The 14,079-nt window shown below is 42.1% G+C and overlaps 1 protein-coding gene across 1 annotated transcript in view; it reads left to right on the forward strand.

Moving 5' to 3' along the window:
• Positions 1–14,054, forward strand: part of frem3 (Fras1 related extracellular matrix 3) — a 31,139-nt gene extending 17,085 nt beyond the window's left edge. The window contains exons 4-24 of the mRNA XM_044190052.1: positions 378–608; positions 751–876; positions 1,332–1,583; positions 5,691–5,840; positions 5,929–6,138; positions 7,042–7,239; positions 7,324–7,488; positions 7,896–8,078; positions 8,204–8,334; positions 8,928–9,086; positions 9,186–9,489; positions 9,581–9,712; positions 9,815–10,146; positions 10,289–10,481; positions 10,587–10,691; positions 11,024–11,151; positions 11,253–11,387; positions 11,769–11,895; positions 12,013–12,200; positions 12,288–12,434; positions 12,509–14,054. Coding sequence (XP_044045987.1) covers positions 378–608; positions 751–876; positions 1,332–1,583; positions 5,691–5,840; positions 5,929–6,138; positions 7,042–7,239; positions 7,324–7,488; positions 7,896–8,078; positions 8,204–8,334; positions 8,928–9,086; positions 9,186–9,489; positions 9,581–9,712; positions 9,815–10,146; positions 10,289–10,481; positions 10,587–10,691; positions 11,024–11,151; positions 11,253–11,387; positions 11,769–11,895; positions 12,013–12,200; positions 12,288–12,434; positions 12,509–13,078 — 4,166 coding nt within the window. The 3' untranslated portion in view covers positions 13,079–14,054. The remainder of the gene's footprint in view (positions 1–377; positions 609–750; positions 877–1,331; positions 1,584–5,690; positions 5,841–5,928; positions 6,139–7,041; positions 7,240–7,323; positions 7,489–7,895; positions 8,079–8,203; positions 8,335–8,927; positions 9,087–9,185; positions 9,490–9,580; positions 9,713–9,814; positions 10,147–10,288; positions 10,482–10,586; positions 10,692–11,023; positions 11,152–11,252; positions 11,388–11,768; positions 11,896–12,012; positions 12,201–12,287; positions 12,435–12,508) is intronic.
• The last annotated feature ends 25 nt before the right edge of the window (positions 14,055–14,079 follow it).

Raw genomic sequence — 14,079 nt, forward strand, 5'->3', positions numbered from 1 at the left:
TATAACCTTTCCTAGTAAAGGTCACAAGGAAATGTCAATATGCTTGTGTTTGGCACTTACACTTGCATGCAACAGATTTATAACAGCACATTATCGTGTACACTTCTGTCTCTGAAGATGCAAGAGGACTGTGAAGGAACAAACACGCCTATAAAAAACAGTACATACGCAGATTTGATCCAAGTATAAACCCAAGAAATTTGGCTTCTGTGGTTTTTAACATCAGTCAGAATCCGTTCACCATTCCTACAGTATGTAAATCATGAAGTGCATTGTTTGAATTCTGGGATTTGAATACTGAAACACTGGAGAAGCACTGCCCTAAAATTGTGCTCTCACAACTTATAGCTCAAAACATGTGCATACCTCTCCCTCAGGTATTGCCACCAAGGATGGAACAGCTGAGAAGGACAAAGACTTCCGTGGCAAAGCCCAGAAGCAGGTCCAGTTCAACCCTGGCCAGACTACAGCAACCTGGAAGGTGAAGATCTTCACAGACCAGGAGTTTGAAACTTCGGAGACCTTTGAGATCCAGTTGTCAGACCCAGTCATGGCTGTGCTGGAGTTTCCCGACACCGCAACAGTGGAGATTGTGGATCCTGGAGATGGTAGGAATCTAATAATCAAGTTATTTGAACAAAGCCATACCACCATAAAGGCAGCCTTTTTAATTCAAAGACTTAAACGGATGTATTATTGAATGAGAGCATTTCTGACACATTTCTCATCTGTGTTTCTCTTCCAAAACAGAATCGACTGTCTTCATTCCTCAAGCAGAGTTCAAGATTGAGGAGGATGTTGGAGAACTGTTAGTGCCGGTGCGGCGCTCAGGAGATGCCAGCCAGGAACTCATGGTTGTGTGTTACACTCAGCAAGGTGAGATGAACCTGTTTGTAATGATTGTCTTTCAAAAGAAACAGTGGCAACTTGAGTATTTACGCAAAAATAAAAAGCTGAATGGCAATGTTGACAAATTAAGGACGAAATATCAAAAGTTCAAAGATTGCATGTAAATAATGAAACTTTAAATGAATGGTAATTCAAATGTAGACAACAGTAAATGTGGGAGAGCAGTAACCTACTTTTTCTTATAGGCCACGTACATTTTTTTTACTGTTTGTAACTGATTGTAACTGAAACAGCCTTTATTATTATTTTCACTAACTAATTGGGATATTTTTATCTATTGTATCTATTGTATTACAGTAACATTCTCTTTGTGTATATATAGTATTGCCTTTTCCCTTGAATCCTATGCTAGCATCCCTGACATTGACATTTCGAGACAAAGTTTAATATCCTGTCTTCCCTCTGTTCCCATAATTCCTCAGCCACGGCCACTGGTACCATACCTAGCACTGTGCTGTCCTACTCTGATTACATCACCCGACCTGAGGACCACACCAGTGTGCTGCGTTTTGACAAGGATGAGCGAGAGAAACTCTGTCGCATCATTATCATTGATGACTCACTCTATGAGGAGGAAGAGAGCTTCAACGTCAGCCTCAGCATGCCCATGGGCGGCCAGGTGGGCGCCAACTTCCCGACCGCCAAGATCACCATCTTGGCAGACAGCGATGATGGTGAGTGAAGTCGGTGTTTGCAATTAAACCTGAGTAATCATTTATCCAAGATTGTTGACTGAGCTGGGCTTGTTCTATTGTAGCAACACTTTTCTCACCCTGTAAACTTCATGTGTCTGGGTGGGGTCAGTTTAGCAGATAGATAGATAGATTGATAGATAGATAGATAGATAGATAGATAGATAGATAGATAGATAGATAGATAGATAGATAGATAGATAGATAGATAGATAGATAGATAGATAGATAGATAGATAGATAGATAGATAGATAGATAGATAGATAGATAGATAGATAGATAGATAGATATAGAGAAGCATGAAAGGATTGCAGATAGATAACAGATATGCTTATAGCTAGTTTCAAATATGTCCTTTCAGCTTTTCATAAAAACTTCTTGATCCTTTTTAAACTACCCACCACCAATTAACCTACACATAATTTAATACTCTCATTTACAAATGTTTAAATGTGGAAGAAGTGCATCTTGTCTTAACATTTGCAGGTGTAGTAGGCTAAGATGTCAAACAAACCAGGCAAGTGAACCATGAGGTTATTTCTAATCGGATTAAAGCATTTCTATGAAACATTGCATGGATTCATTCAACTTAAGAGAAGAGCGTTTATATTTGCAAAAAAGTATTTTTACTTATTGACTTCTGTGAGTGAGAATTTTAGTGTTTCACACAGGTCTTGGTGTGATTCTGATTCATAGTTCACTGCCTAAGGACAGCTGAAAGGTCCTTGCTTGCTGCAAAAGAGAAAAGATTTATTGAAGTTTCTAATACCCACAAATCAACAAAAGCACACACGAAGCAATATCACAAAAGCTGCCTGACAACAAGTACAGAGCCCAAAACATTTTGTTTGCCTATCTGCATTTTATTTTTTAGCCTTTCTATTTGTCTTCTGCCCTGTGTGTTTTTGTTGATTTAGCCACCAGAAGCTTTGAAAAATACCATATCATCATTTTTTGCAAGAAAGGAGCTCCCATTTCTCTTAAAGCTGTTGGCCTTTGACTTAGATTCATCGGTTATTTATGAAAATATGAGGTCAAGGAAGGATGGCGTCATGTGCTGTCATTATAATGCCGCTGAAACTCGCAGCGGCAGGTGTGGGTGATCCTGTTGCTCAGTACCCCTTTGGTGCACTACTTTATCATTTTGGTAACTTCATAGCATTAACACATCAAAGGTGCACAGGCGGCAGAATAACAACAGTTGCCAAAACAATAGTCCTGGATACTGCACTTGTCTTAATGGCTTTACAGTATAGTTCAGGTCCATTACCCTTCCTGTGCCTGGGTCCAACTGCTTTGTTTACACACTTCATTTATCCACCATACTCTGTCTGCCTGTGTCCGTCTGTCTAAGTGTTAGAAACAAGATAACAATAGACAGGTGTTGAGAGGGAGAATGGCAGACTCAGTGGATGTTATGCTACACTGTAGCCTGTCTGAGAGATAAAAGGGCTTTAAACCTCACTGTGCTCCTCGAGCGACCCCCCTGTCCTCAGTGGCATTCAGGGGAGCTCAGGGGAAACAGAGGGCATCCCTTTGTCTGCAGGGAGCAAAAGGCAGGTGGTGGAGAGAGAGGGACTATTGTGCAGGGAGTCCAAATGACAGGCATGTTTTTACTCTTTCCCCTGTTTCAGGGCTACGTTTCTGTTACAGATATTAGACTAGACAAATTTGACAAATTTTAGCCCTCAAATTCTTAAAATCCTTGAGGCCCTTTCTTTTGCGACCAGTAATACCAGACTCATTTTGTCTTCCTCACATTCCTCCTCTCCAACCTTTCACTGAGGCTAATTTCCTGGACTTGCTTGTTATAGTGACAGACCTGCTCACAGAGCAAGCATCCCTCCCACCCAATTTGGAACAGGAGTACAATTTAACTTTATGTATAAATAATCAGCGTGCATTCCCAGACATGTGAAGAGACAAGAGAAGACTCCTCAGTGCAAACCTCTATTGTGGTTCTACTTCTTGGTGGGTCCTGAAGTAACATCCCACCATAAATCTGGTTTAGTGTGTGGGTGTGTGTGTGTGAAACCATCTGCCTGCCTGAGCAAACTTGTGGTTTGGACTCTCGCCAGCATCAAGCCTCCATTGTTACTGTATTTGCCAGCCTCTTCCTCCCACAGATCTTTAAGGTTGGCTTGTTGGCACTCATCCCCCCATACAACTCCCCTTCTCATCCTCCCTGATACTAAATAGCTGGCTTGGAGGCTGAAAGGCATTGAAAGTGTGCCAGAAATCCTTCCTTTAGCATCAGTTGTCTGTTACAGCATCAGTCAACTTCTAAATAAACCCATCTGCCAATTCTTCTCAAGCACCAATAATTAAGAGCAACTTTATTGTGAAAACTGAGATGTTTAAGCCAATGGTCTTCATCACGTTCATCAAACAACACTTTTACAGAATGAAAATAAATATATATATACTTGATCGGTCTAAAGTCACATGACCATATACCAAACTTCTTCATTGCCACATGTGATCTACATATATATGTGTGAATACCCCACTGCCATTATATGTGATGGGTTATTTCTTTTATTTTCAATGTTTTTCAAATGTGGTTTGATGATCCTAACACAGGCCATGGGCCTAAATGCTTCAGTTTTACAGTAAGGGATATGGGATAATGGTAAATGCTAAAACATAGTTTAGCAAGATAACAAGTAAAGACGATTCATAGTGTCAGCAAAATGACTCAGTAATGTCAGTTACCCAGTAATATCTTAGGTTTGCTAACATTAGCCACAATAAGCTACTGTTTGTCCTACCAGACCCATTAAGGCTTTCTTCTTTCAAAACTTACATAGTCTGACTTTATCAAACATTATTCTCACTTCTAAAAGAGATGCTGGAGTTTTCACCTTTAGACATGCATCCTTGGCAGTCTTTATAAAGTTTTAACTATCAGCTTTAATAATGGTTAATAAATCATCAATCCCCACAGTTGCTTTTCCTTTTCAGTTCTTTAATTCATCTGGAAATTCATCAGGATTCATCAGGATGGATAAATGCAAACACCCTTTATTAATTACTTGCTTTATCATTTATAATTGCAGATTTGATGGCTTATTAGAAATCAGAAAGCATGAGCATTTATTAATAGATTACTTAGATTATTATAACATTTATTCCTGCATTATTACCAAAAACAAAGAGATTTTACACAGCCTGGCAACCCAAATGTTGTTCCTGTCAATGGCCTATAGCTGATTTATAAAGCATTAGTAAATAATTTACTAAGCGTTAATAAAGCCATTAGTTACTTTTACTAATTACAATTTACAAACCCTTTATAAAGAAGGCCTTATTTGAAATTGGTACCTTCATCTACACTGCAAATTTCTCTGTCTCTACCTTTTCTCTCTTTTTTTGTCTTAGTTTATAGTCGAAACAAGCTTTAGGTTGATCTCTAAGAGCACAGGCTGGACAGAGTGTGATGAAAACACGCTTTATACACTAGTGAGGAGAGATGAATTGACAATGTGTTCCAGGGGTCTGAATTCTTGCCCTCTGCCTTCGCACAGTGGATGGTTGCCTCCCTGTCTCTGCCAACCCTCACCATACTGCTTATCAGCTGCTCTATCATCAGAAACTGGGAACATCCCTTCACTCGTGCACACACAAGTGCACGCCTTATTCTTCAGGTGTACCCTCTGCCCTTTGGCGTTGAGTTCAGACAGAGCTGTCTGGATTTAGATAAGTGGGGTAAGGAAGGTTGAAGGAGAACAGGATAAGAGGGATGATGGCTCTCATCCTGTGCTGAGTCAAAAATGAGGGAGTTCATGCCAATTTGTCTGTGAACCTGATCGCAAAGCCGCAAAATATGTTGTCTAAATATCAGAAATGCCACTGCCACAAACATCCAAATGTCCAGGCTCGTCTAAAAGCTTATGTTGCTCTGTCCTTCTAACGAGAGACTTTTGTTTCAACAAACAGCAAAACTGATGAAAATACAATATCGGATTATGTCAAAATGTCATGATGATAAATGTATTTCATGTGCTGTTTTGGTAATTACTTTGCCGTGATTATTTCATCTTAATAATTTACCAATTGTACATTCCAATTATTCTCAAATCCCACAGAGCCCTCGCTGTATTTTGGGGAACCTGAATATGTCGTGGATGAGAGTTCAGGCTATGTTGAAGTGAAAGTCTGGAGAACAGGGACTGACTTGTCCAAGACGACTACTGTCACTGTCCGCTCCAGGAAGAGTGATCCTGTTTCTGCAGAAGGTAAAGTCAGCAGTTCGACAGAATCAACAGCATTTATTCATGATTTTGCATCACAGTGTTAGTTCGTGGTTTCCTCTGTATCTGGCAGCTGGACTAGACTACGTCGGCATTAGTCGCAACCTAGACTTTGCTCCTGGAGTGACAATGCAGACATTTAGAGTGACCATCCTGGATGATCTGGGTCAGCCGGAGCTGGAGGGGCCTGAGACCTTTGACCTCGTGTTGCGGATGCCCATGAATGCAGTACTGGGAGAACCAAGCAAAACCACCATCACCATCAATGATACTTTCACTGACTGTGAGTGTCAAGCACACATACAAAAAGAAATTATGTATAGTATGTCCAAGCCTTTACATATATAACTTACTATATCAGATGATGTGAGTCAAGTCGGAATTATGATATTTTACGCACAATTCCAAAAAACTGCCAACACTTTATTTTTATCCTCCAATTTAGCATTTATAAGCAGTACATAAACAATTAGCAAAATTATTCAAAACACACCATAATGTAGTTGTTAGAGGAAATAAGGTTATTTGTAAGTATTTTACATACTTATCAACCTCTAAATCCACTTTGGTACTTACACTTATTTTAGCTTTTATACTTATATCCACTTTGTACTTGATTTATCTTACCTGTATTATAATGTATTATATCTTGATTTGCTTAGTGCTTCTATTCCTGTGTGCATTGACATGATAGTGAGCAGCTGTAACAAAAGAGTTTCCCCTCGGGGATCAATAAAGTATTTCTGATTCTGATCATTTATGTAATGTAAAAATGCATTTATTAAGTGATTATACAACTGTACAAATCCTTTGTAGGTAGGTTTAAAATATCCTGGTTGATGCCCTGGTATGGGTCTAAAGTGGCTTTTGTAAATTTATGAATATCTCATTAAATTTCAGATATTTATATTTTGGCTTATGACAATGTTATAGTGTGTTCTGAAACATGTATTAACTATTCATACACTCATATCTGACAGTGCATTATTAAACAGTTGTCCTTATATGTGCTTACAACAACATTTGTTAAATGTTTATACTGTATACTGCATATAAATACTAAAAAGGGGGGAAGGGTTGACATAAAGTGTTACAAAAAAACGAAACATTTAGATTAAATTTGCAGTCAGTAGCTTCACTCAAACACACTGACACTCTTGTAACAAGATGATTACTGTCTTTGCAGTGCCAAAGGTTCAGTTTAAGGAAGGAAGCTACAAGGTGGATGAGTCTGATGGGGAGGTAACAGCCATAGTGTACCGCAGTGGAGACATTAACCTCAGGTCCACAGTGCGCTGTTACACTCGCCAAGGCTCTGCTCAGGTCATGATGGACTACAGCGAAAGACCCAATACTGACGCATCAATCATCACTTTCCTACCAGGTGAAACCTCCCTCTCCTTCTTAATCTCTATGTTCCTCTATATCCTGCAGCACTTATCTGACTATGTTAACCATTTTTCTCCAGGTGAAACTGAGAAGCCGTGTGTGGTCAGCCTGATGGACGACTCCGTCCACGAAGAGGCTGAGGAGTTCCGCCTCATCCTGGGAACTCCCAAGAGCAAATCTCCATATGGAGCTTCTGTCGGGGAGCAGAAGGAAGCGCTTATCACAGTCACAGATGAGAAAGACAGTACGTACTTTACACACGCCAAAATATTCCAAATAACCTAATGAGTGGCAGTAGCATGTAGATAAAACCAATGGGATTAAAAAATGCAGGTGGGGGAAATAAATTGGTCTCACTTCGCTTAAGAATTACTGCTGAGATGCCCTTGAGCAAAGCACTTCACTCCTAACTGCTTCAGCTGGCCCAATAATTGGAGAGCTGCATCAAAGAAACTGTATAGACATATCTGACAAAGTCAAGTATTTTACTGCATCTGAAAAGACGGAATTGCCAACAACGTACCACAGGTAACAACATTTTTTCTATAATGTTTTGTGTGTTTCCTGTTGTTGTAAACTACTGTTTGTAAGTTTGAAAAAAGTCTATGGTGGTTTTGCTCATGTGTAATTCTAATTTTCTTCTTGTTCTAGAGCCCATCATCCGTTTCTCTGAGATCAAGTACAGTGTACGTGAACCTCAGGTCAAAGGTAAACTGGCTATAGTGAAGATTCCTATCCTGCGTGTTGGAGACACCTCAAAGGTCTCAGTGGTGAGAGTCCACACCAAGGACGGCTCTGCAACCTCCGGAGAAGACTACAACCCGCTGTCAGAGGGTAAGAACCTGGTTTAGTGGCTGCACAGTGACACAGTAGCTTCCACAGTGCCTCATGATATGAACTCATGTTGGAGATATGTATGTTTTTGATCATTGCTTACTTCACTGTCTCTGTTTTCTAAGATGTTGAGTTCAAGGAAGGTGAGAAGGAACACTTTGTGGAGATTGAGATTCTGTATGATGGTCAGAGAGAGATGAGAGAGGCCTTCACTGTACACATGAAGCCTGATGACAACATGGTGGCTGAAATACAGGTGACACAAAGGCCACACGGCACACACGCACAAACAAATATAAACCAGTAGCAAGTACCTATATGTGCACACGTACAGTGCTGCATATCTACACACGTGAGCATGCGCCCTGTCATGTCAGCCTGTGTTAAAATAGCCAGGCAGCAGCTGGCATTGCTGTCAGCACGCCTGAACCACAGAGTCTTATAAAAAGCTTTTCCCTCTGGAATGAGATGCTGTAGGGAATGTTCCAGCAGAGCCAAACAGTAGACAAACCTATAAACAGAACTCCCATTCTACCCATGTACTCTACATAAGGCATGTAGCGCTCTTGTGACAAATCCAAATTCAAATATGTTAGGTACCAAAATTTAAGGAGGATGGACTGAAATCTGTTGGAGGGATGGTGAAAAGGATGTTATACTATTTGTTTTGAACAAAGGCATCCAGAAAAAAAAAACAAATTTTGTATCTACACCTCACTAACATTGGTTTGTTGTTTGAGTTATCTGTGTAAAAGTGCTTCATAAATCGCTACACGGACTAAACTCTTAACCTCGTTGGCAGAGGTAATGAATGACTAATGAAACGTTGCATTTCCACTTCATTGCTAGATGAACAAGGCCATTGTATACATTGAGGAGATGGACAGCGTGGCAGATGTTACCTTCCCTGCCGTGCCCCAGGTGGTTTCGCTGCTCATGTATGATGACACAGCTAAAACCAAAGACAAGCCCCACCCGCCCAATGGATACCCTGTTGTGTGTGTGACGGTAAGTGTAATGCTTCTGCTGCTTTTGAGAGCCACACACACACACACCTCCAGATTTCTTTAATTTTTCAGTTGCCATGTGTCTTGTCATCTCTTGCAGGCTTGCAACCCGAAGTACCACGACTTTGACAAAACCGGTTCCATCTGCTCTGCGGAGAACATCAACGACACTCTCACTCAATATCGCTGGCTGATCAGCGCCCCCACCGGGTCAGATGGAGTCACCAGCCCCATGAGGGAGGTGGACACTAATACTTTCTTCACCAACACCAAGTCCATCACTTTGGATTCCATCTACTTCCAGGCCGGCTCAAGGGTTCAATGTGCAGCAAGAGCCTTCAATGCCAATGGAGATGCCGGCTTGGAGCTGTCCAGCCCGATTGTTGTCATCAGCAAGGAGGAGGGTGAGTGAAAGACCGATGGGACATGGGGGACGGCCTCAAATTTATGCTCAGTATAGAGTTAATTGGTTTAACTAACTTTAACACTTTGCAGGTATGTGTCAGCCTCGTATCCCAGGCACTGTTGGAGCTGAACCTTTCTCTGCTAAGATCCGCTACACCGGGCCAGATGACCCAGACTTCCCCAACCTCATTAAACTGACTGTCAACATGCCTCACATGGATGGTGAGCAGTAAACTTTTGTTGCAACCACTGATATATCGTCATTATTTTTTTTGTATCCTAGACAAAGACTAAGAAAATTAACAAGCTTTTCACTCTCAATAGGCATGTTACCAGTGATCTCCACAAGACCTCTGTCCAACTTTGAGCTCACCCTGAGCCCAGATGGCACGCGTGTGGGCAACCATCGCTGCTCCAACTTGCTGGACTTCAATGAGATCCAAACCGGCCATGGCTTCATCACCGATGCAACAAAGAACCCTGAAATCATTGGCGAGACTTCACCCTACCAGTACAGCGCGACCATGCGCTCAGCCAACTCTCTGCGCTTCTACAGGAACCTCAACTTAGAGGCCTGCCTCTGGGAGTTCACCAGCTACTACGACATGTCAGAGCTGCTGAATGACTGTGGAGGCTCCATAGGCACGGATGGACAGGTAGGACACACATGAAGGCAAAAACTACAGAGAATGAAACATGCTTCAGGCCCAGTCACACCAGCATTTATCAGGCCTTTAAGCTCATACAGAGATATTTCCTACATTATCTTTGACAATGTCTGATTTATCTCTGATTTAGGTGCTGAACCTGGTCCAGTCCTACGTCACCCTGCGTGCTCCTCTGTTTGTGTCCTACGTCTTTCACTCTCCAGTGGCTGTGGGAGGCTGGCAGCACTTTGACCTGCAGTCAGAGCTCAAACTCACCTTTGTGTATGATACAGCTATTCTGTGGCAGGATGGCATTGGCAGCCCACCTGAGGCTGAGCTACAAGGTATGTTCTCAGACCAGTGCTGCTCCCTGCTGCTGCTTACAGAAGGGGAAAAAAATGTAAGTCCATTTGCAAAGCGCTGTAAAACTTTGTTCTCTGTTCTCACAGGAGCCATGTACCCAACCAGTATGCGTATAAATGAGGAGGGACGTCTGGTGGTCAACTTCAAGACAGAGGCTCGCTTCAGGGGACAGTTTGTTATGTCTCATCCAGGTAAGAGAGTGGCGCCCATGTACACATGTGAATCCCCTAAACCCATCCAATGTGGTCATTCTATACAACGACCTCCTACTGGATTACCTGTGGCCCACATCATCTCTTCTTCTATTTCTGGAGTTCCACATTAGGGGTCCTTCCTGTGTGATAGTGCCAGAGGTCATTTCAGCAAATGTCAAAATGACCCCGCAGCGTTTAGAGTTAGGAAACAAGTGGCACAAACAATGTAGAAGGTCGCTCTATAAATAAAAGGTAGAAGCCGTTGCTAGGTCTAGTTTGGACAAAATGCAGCTTTAAAGATCTATGACTGTATACATGTTTGTTTTCAGGAACCAGCGTGTCATCCATGGTGATGTGTGCTGACCACCCAGGGCTGACATTTACCCTCGCCCTGGTCAGGACTGAGCCTACTTACAACCAGCCCATGCAGCAGTGGAGTTTTGTCTCAGACTTTGCTGTGAGTGGATATGGATATCAAAATTTGCCAGCTGTGGCGAAATGATCATAAACTTCATAGACAGTCTTAACATTGTTTCAATGTTTCTGTTCGACATATAGGTGCGAGACTACTCTGGGACCTATACAGTGAAGTTGATCGCCTGCAGTGCCTCACCCAATGGGGAGTTCAGCATCCCTCCTGTCTGCCACCCAAGAGAGCCACTTACGTTTGACATGGACATTCGCTTCCAGCAGGTTAGCCTGGATATCCTGACAAAAATCCCCTGGCATTATTTAGCTCTGGATTCCCGATAGTCAGGTCTAAAGCAAGATTTTTTAACATTATACTGCAAAAGGACCATCTTAACAATCATTTAGACTTTAAAATAAGATGGTAAATGTTTCCAGGGCAGTTACATTGGTCAGAAAAAGTTTATATCTTAAGAATAAACCAGTTCAGGATTCTTCTTCATGAAAAATGTTGATTTGCCAAGTTACATTATCTCACCCTAATGGAAGATTCTCAGTGTTAACAAATACATTTAATACAAAATTGCTTGCGTTTTGCCGTATCTGCCACTTTCATTAACACCCAGAATCTGTTCTGTGTATGGTAACCCCCGTTCTGTGCTCCAGGTGAGTGACCCGGTTGCAGCTGAGTTTAGCCTCAACACGCAGATGTTCCTGCTGTCCAAGAAGGAGTTGTGGTTGTCTGACGGCTCCATGGGCTTTGGAGAAGGGACTGATGCTGCTTTTTCAGATGGTACTACAACACTGCCACCTAATGGATTTTAGTAAACATTACAGCTGAGGACCATTAACCCTCTGAGAATCCCATGTTATAGTCCCACTTAGCCATTTAATCTGTTCTTTGCTTCAGGCTCAATGATCTATGGTCGCGTGATGGTGGATCCAGTCCAGAACCTGGGTGACTCCTTCTCCTGCAGCATTGAGAAAGTCTTCCTCTGCACTGGAGCCGACGGCTACGTTCCCAAGTACAACCCCACTAACAAGGAGTATGGCTGCCTGGCAGATGCTCCCTCTCTGCTTTACAGATTCAAGATCCTGGTAAGATGCAATGAATCCACAAGGACAATACTTTAGGGTGTTGGAAGGAAGTATTGGTCATTTCTGATTTCTGTGTGGGTTCTGCAGGACAAGGCCCAGCCAGAGACTCAAGCTTCAGCATTTGGTGATATTGATTTTAAGGCCACACTGGCTCAAGACACACCTGGAGGTCTGCCTTTGGTCAGACAACCAGGATCAGATGGCTTCATGCTCTCCTCATCTCCACTTTTCCAGGTCTGTATAATTATCAAAATACAATACATTCATAGATAAGGAACAGACTCAAACATGCTGTTTTTCCTCTGCAGGTGGCTGCTGGTCGAGAATGGTTCATCCACACTATTTACACAGTTCGCTCCCGAGAAAACGCCAACCGCAACATTGGCAAGCGCAGTGTGGAGTACCTGCAACACAGTGTGTCCTCGTTTGAGCAGACCGAGACCTCCAACATGGCCACCCACCGCCACCGCCGTGCCGCCCCTGTTTTCTCTGACCCTGCTCTCACCCGGGACATCGGTGTTGAAAAGAACCGGGGCACCAACATCCAGCACATTGCTCTGGACAGGGCAGACCGCATGGTGGTCAGCCAGCGCCAGCCCTGGTCCCCTAACCGTGACCCCCTCCTGGATCGCCCCCTGCTGGAGAGTTCTGGCAAAGAACCGGCTGACACCTCCACCCTGCCCATGTTAGTGGGCCTCGCAGGTCTTATTGTCCTCATCTGCCTCATCGCCACCATTGTTATTCTGCTGCTGTGGCGCAAGAAGAGGGAAAAGAAGACCCAGTTCCCTCCTTACACCACCTCATCTTCTTCTGCCTACAATGGCTACAGCCAAAGCCCAGCAGGCATGTGGAGCAACTCAGACAGCTCTGAGGTCTAGATCTGGACCCCCCTCCACCATTGTGCCTTCAAAACCCAACTCTAGTAGCACTGAATAGAGCCCAGTACAACCTGTGGACAGCAAAATATGTCAGTGTTTGGGGCCTACATGCAGATAATACACCAGAGTTTTTGGAGGCTTATTGCTCTCTGATAATGGTTAGTTCTTGCTGTAATGTACTGTAGGTTTCTGCCTTTTTTGAATCATAGATGTACGTAGAAGCTCCTCAAATGACTCACCTGCTCACTGGTTGCCAAGTTGTAAAATATCCCGCTTTAACCAACGTTTGCAAATACATGAAAATCCCAGTTTAGTAAAAGCAATTATTTCACGAGTAAACGGCAACCTCTTTTAAATTTCATGACAGTAAATTTTCTATGTTCCTCCTTTAAAAATAACTAGCTTACCAAGTTTTTTTATAATTGTAATTCACTGTGTTCCTTATTTTGTTTTGTGGAGAGTAGAGCAAAATGGACTGAATGTTAGTTGAAGCTGCCCTTAATGAATGATAGTGATAAATGATTTTTAGTATTGACATTTCACTGTTGTGCTTTAAAAAGCCTGCAGTATACCTGCCCACTGCTGAGTAACAATACCAATATGGTGTCATTGAAAGGGATTGTAAATGTCATTTTAGTCTAAAAATGCAGAATTTTTTTTATTTTTATTTTCAGGTCAATGTGGTTGAAATCAGATGCAAAACTATCTGTGTACATAACAATGTAGGACTATGAAAAAAGGTATTATTACAGCCTGGTGAAACTTGAAAAATTATGAACTATACGTCTTTCTGGTTTGTTGATAGTCCTGAAAAAACAAGTGCAGTATAAAAGTTATAATTATTCTTCTACAGGTGACAGTATATTTTAATGTGCCAACTGTTAGTAGACTTTTAAGGCTTATTCATTTTGTGTCAATTTCAGGAGTTTGGATGTATGTACACTTCAACTGCCAAATATAAATGTCCTTTTTTGAATCAGTGTCATATTTACCAGAGTGCA

Source organism: Siniperca chuatsi, linkage group LG3 (genome assembly GCF_020085105.1).
Source record: "Siniperca chuatsi isolate FFG_IHB_CAS linkage group LG3, ASM2008510v1, whole genome shotgun sequence".
Classification (NCBI taxonomy): Eukaryota; Metazoa; Chordata; class Actinopteri; order Centrarchiformes; family Sinipercidae; genus Siniperca; species Siniperca chuatsi.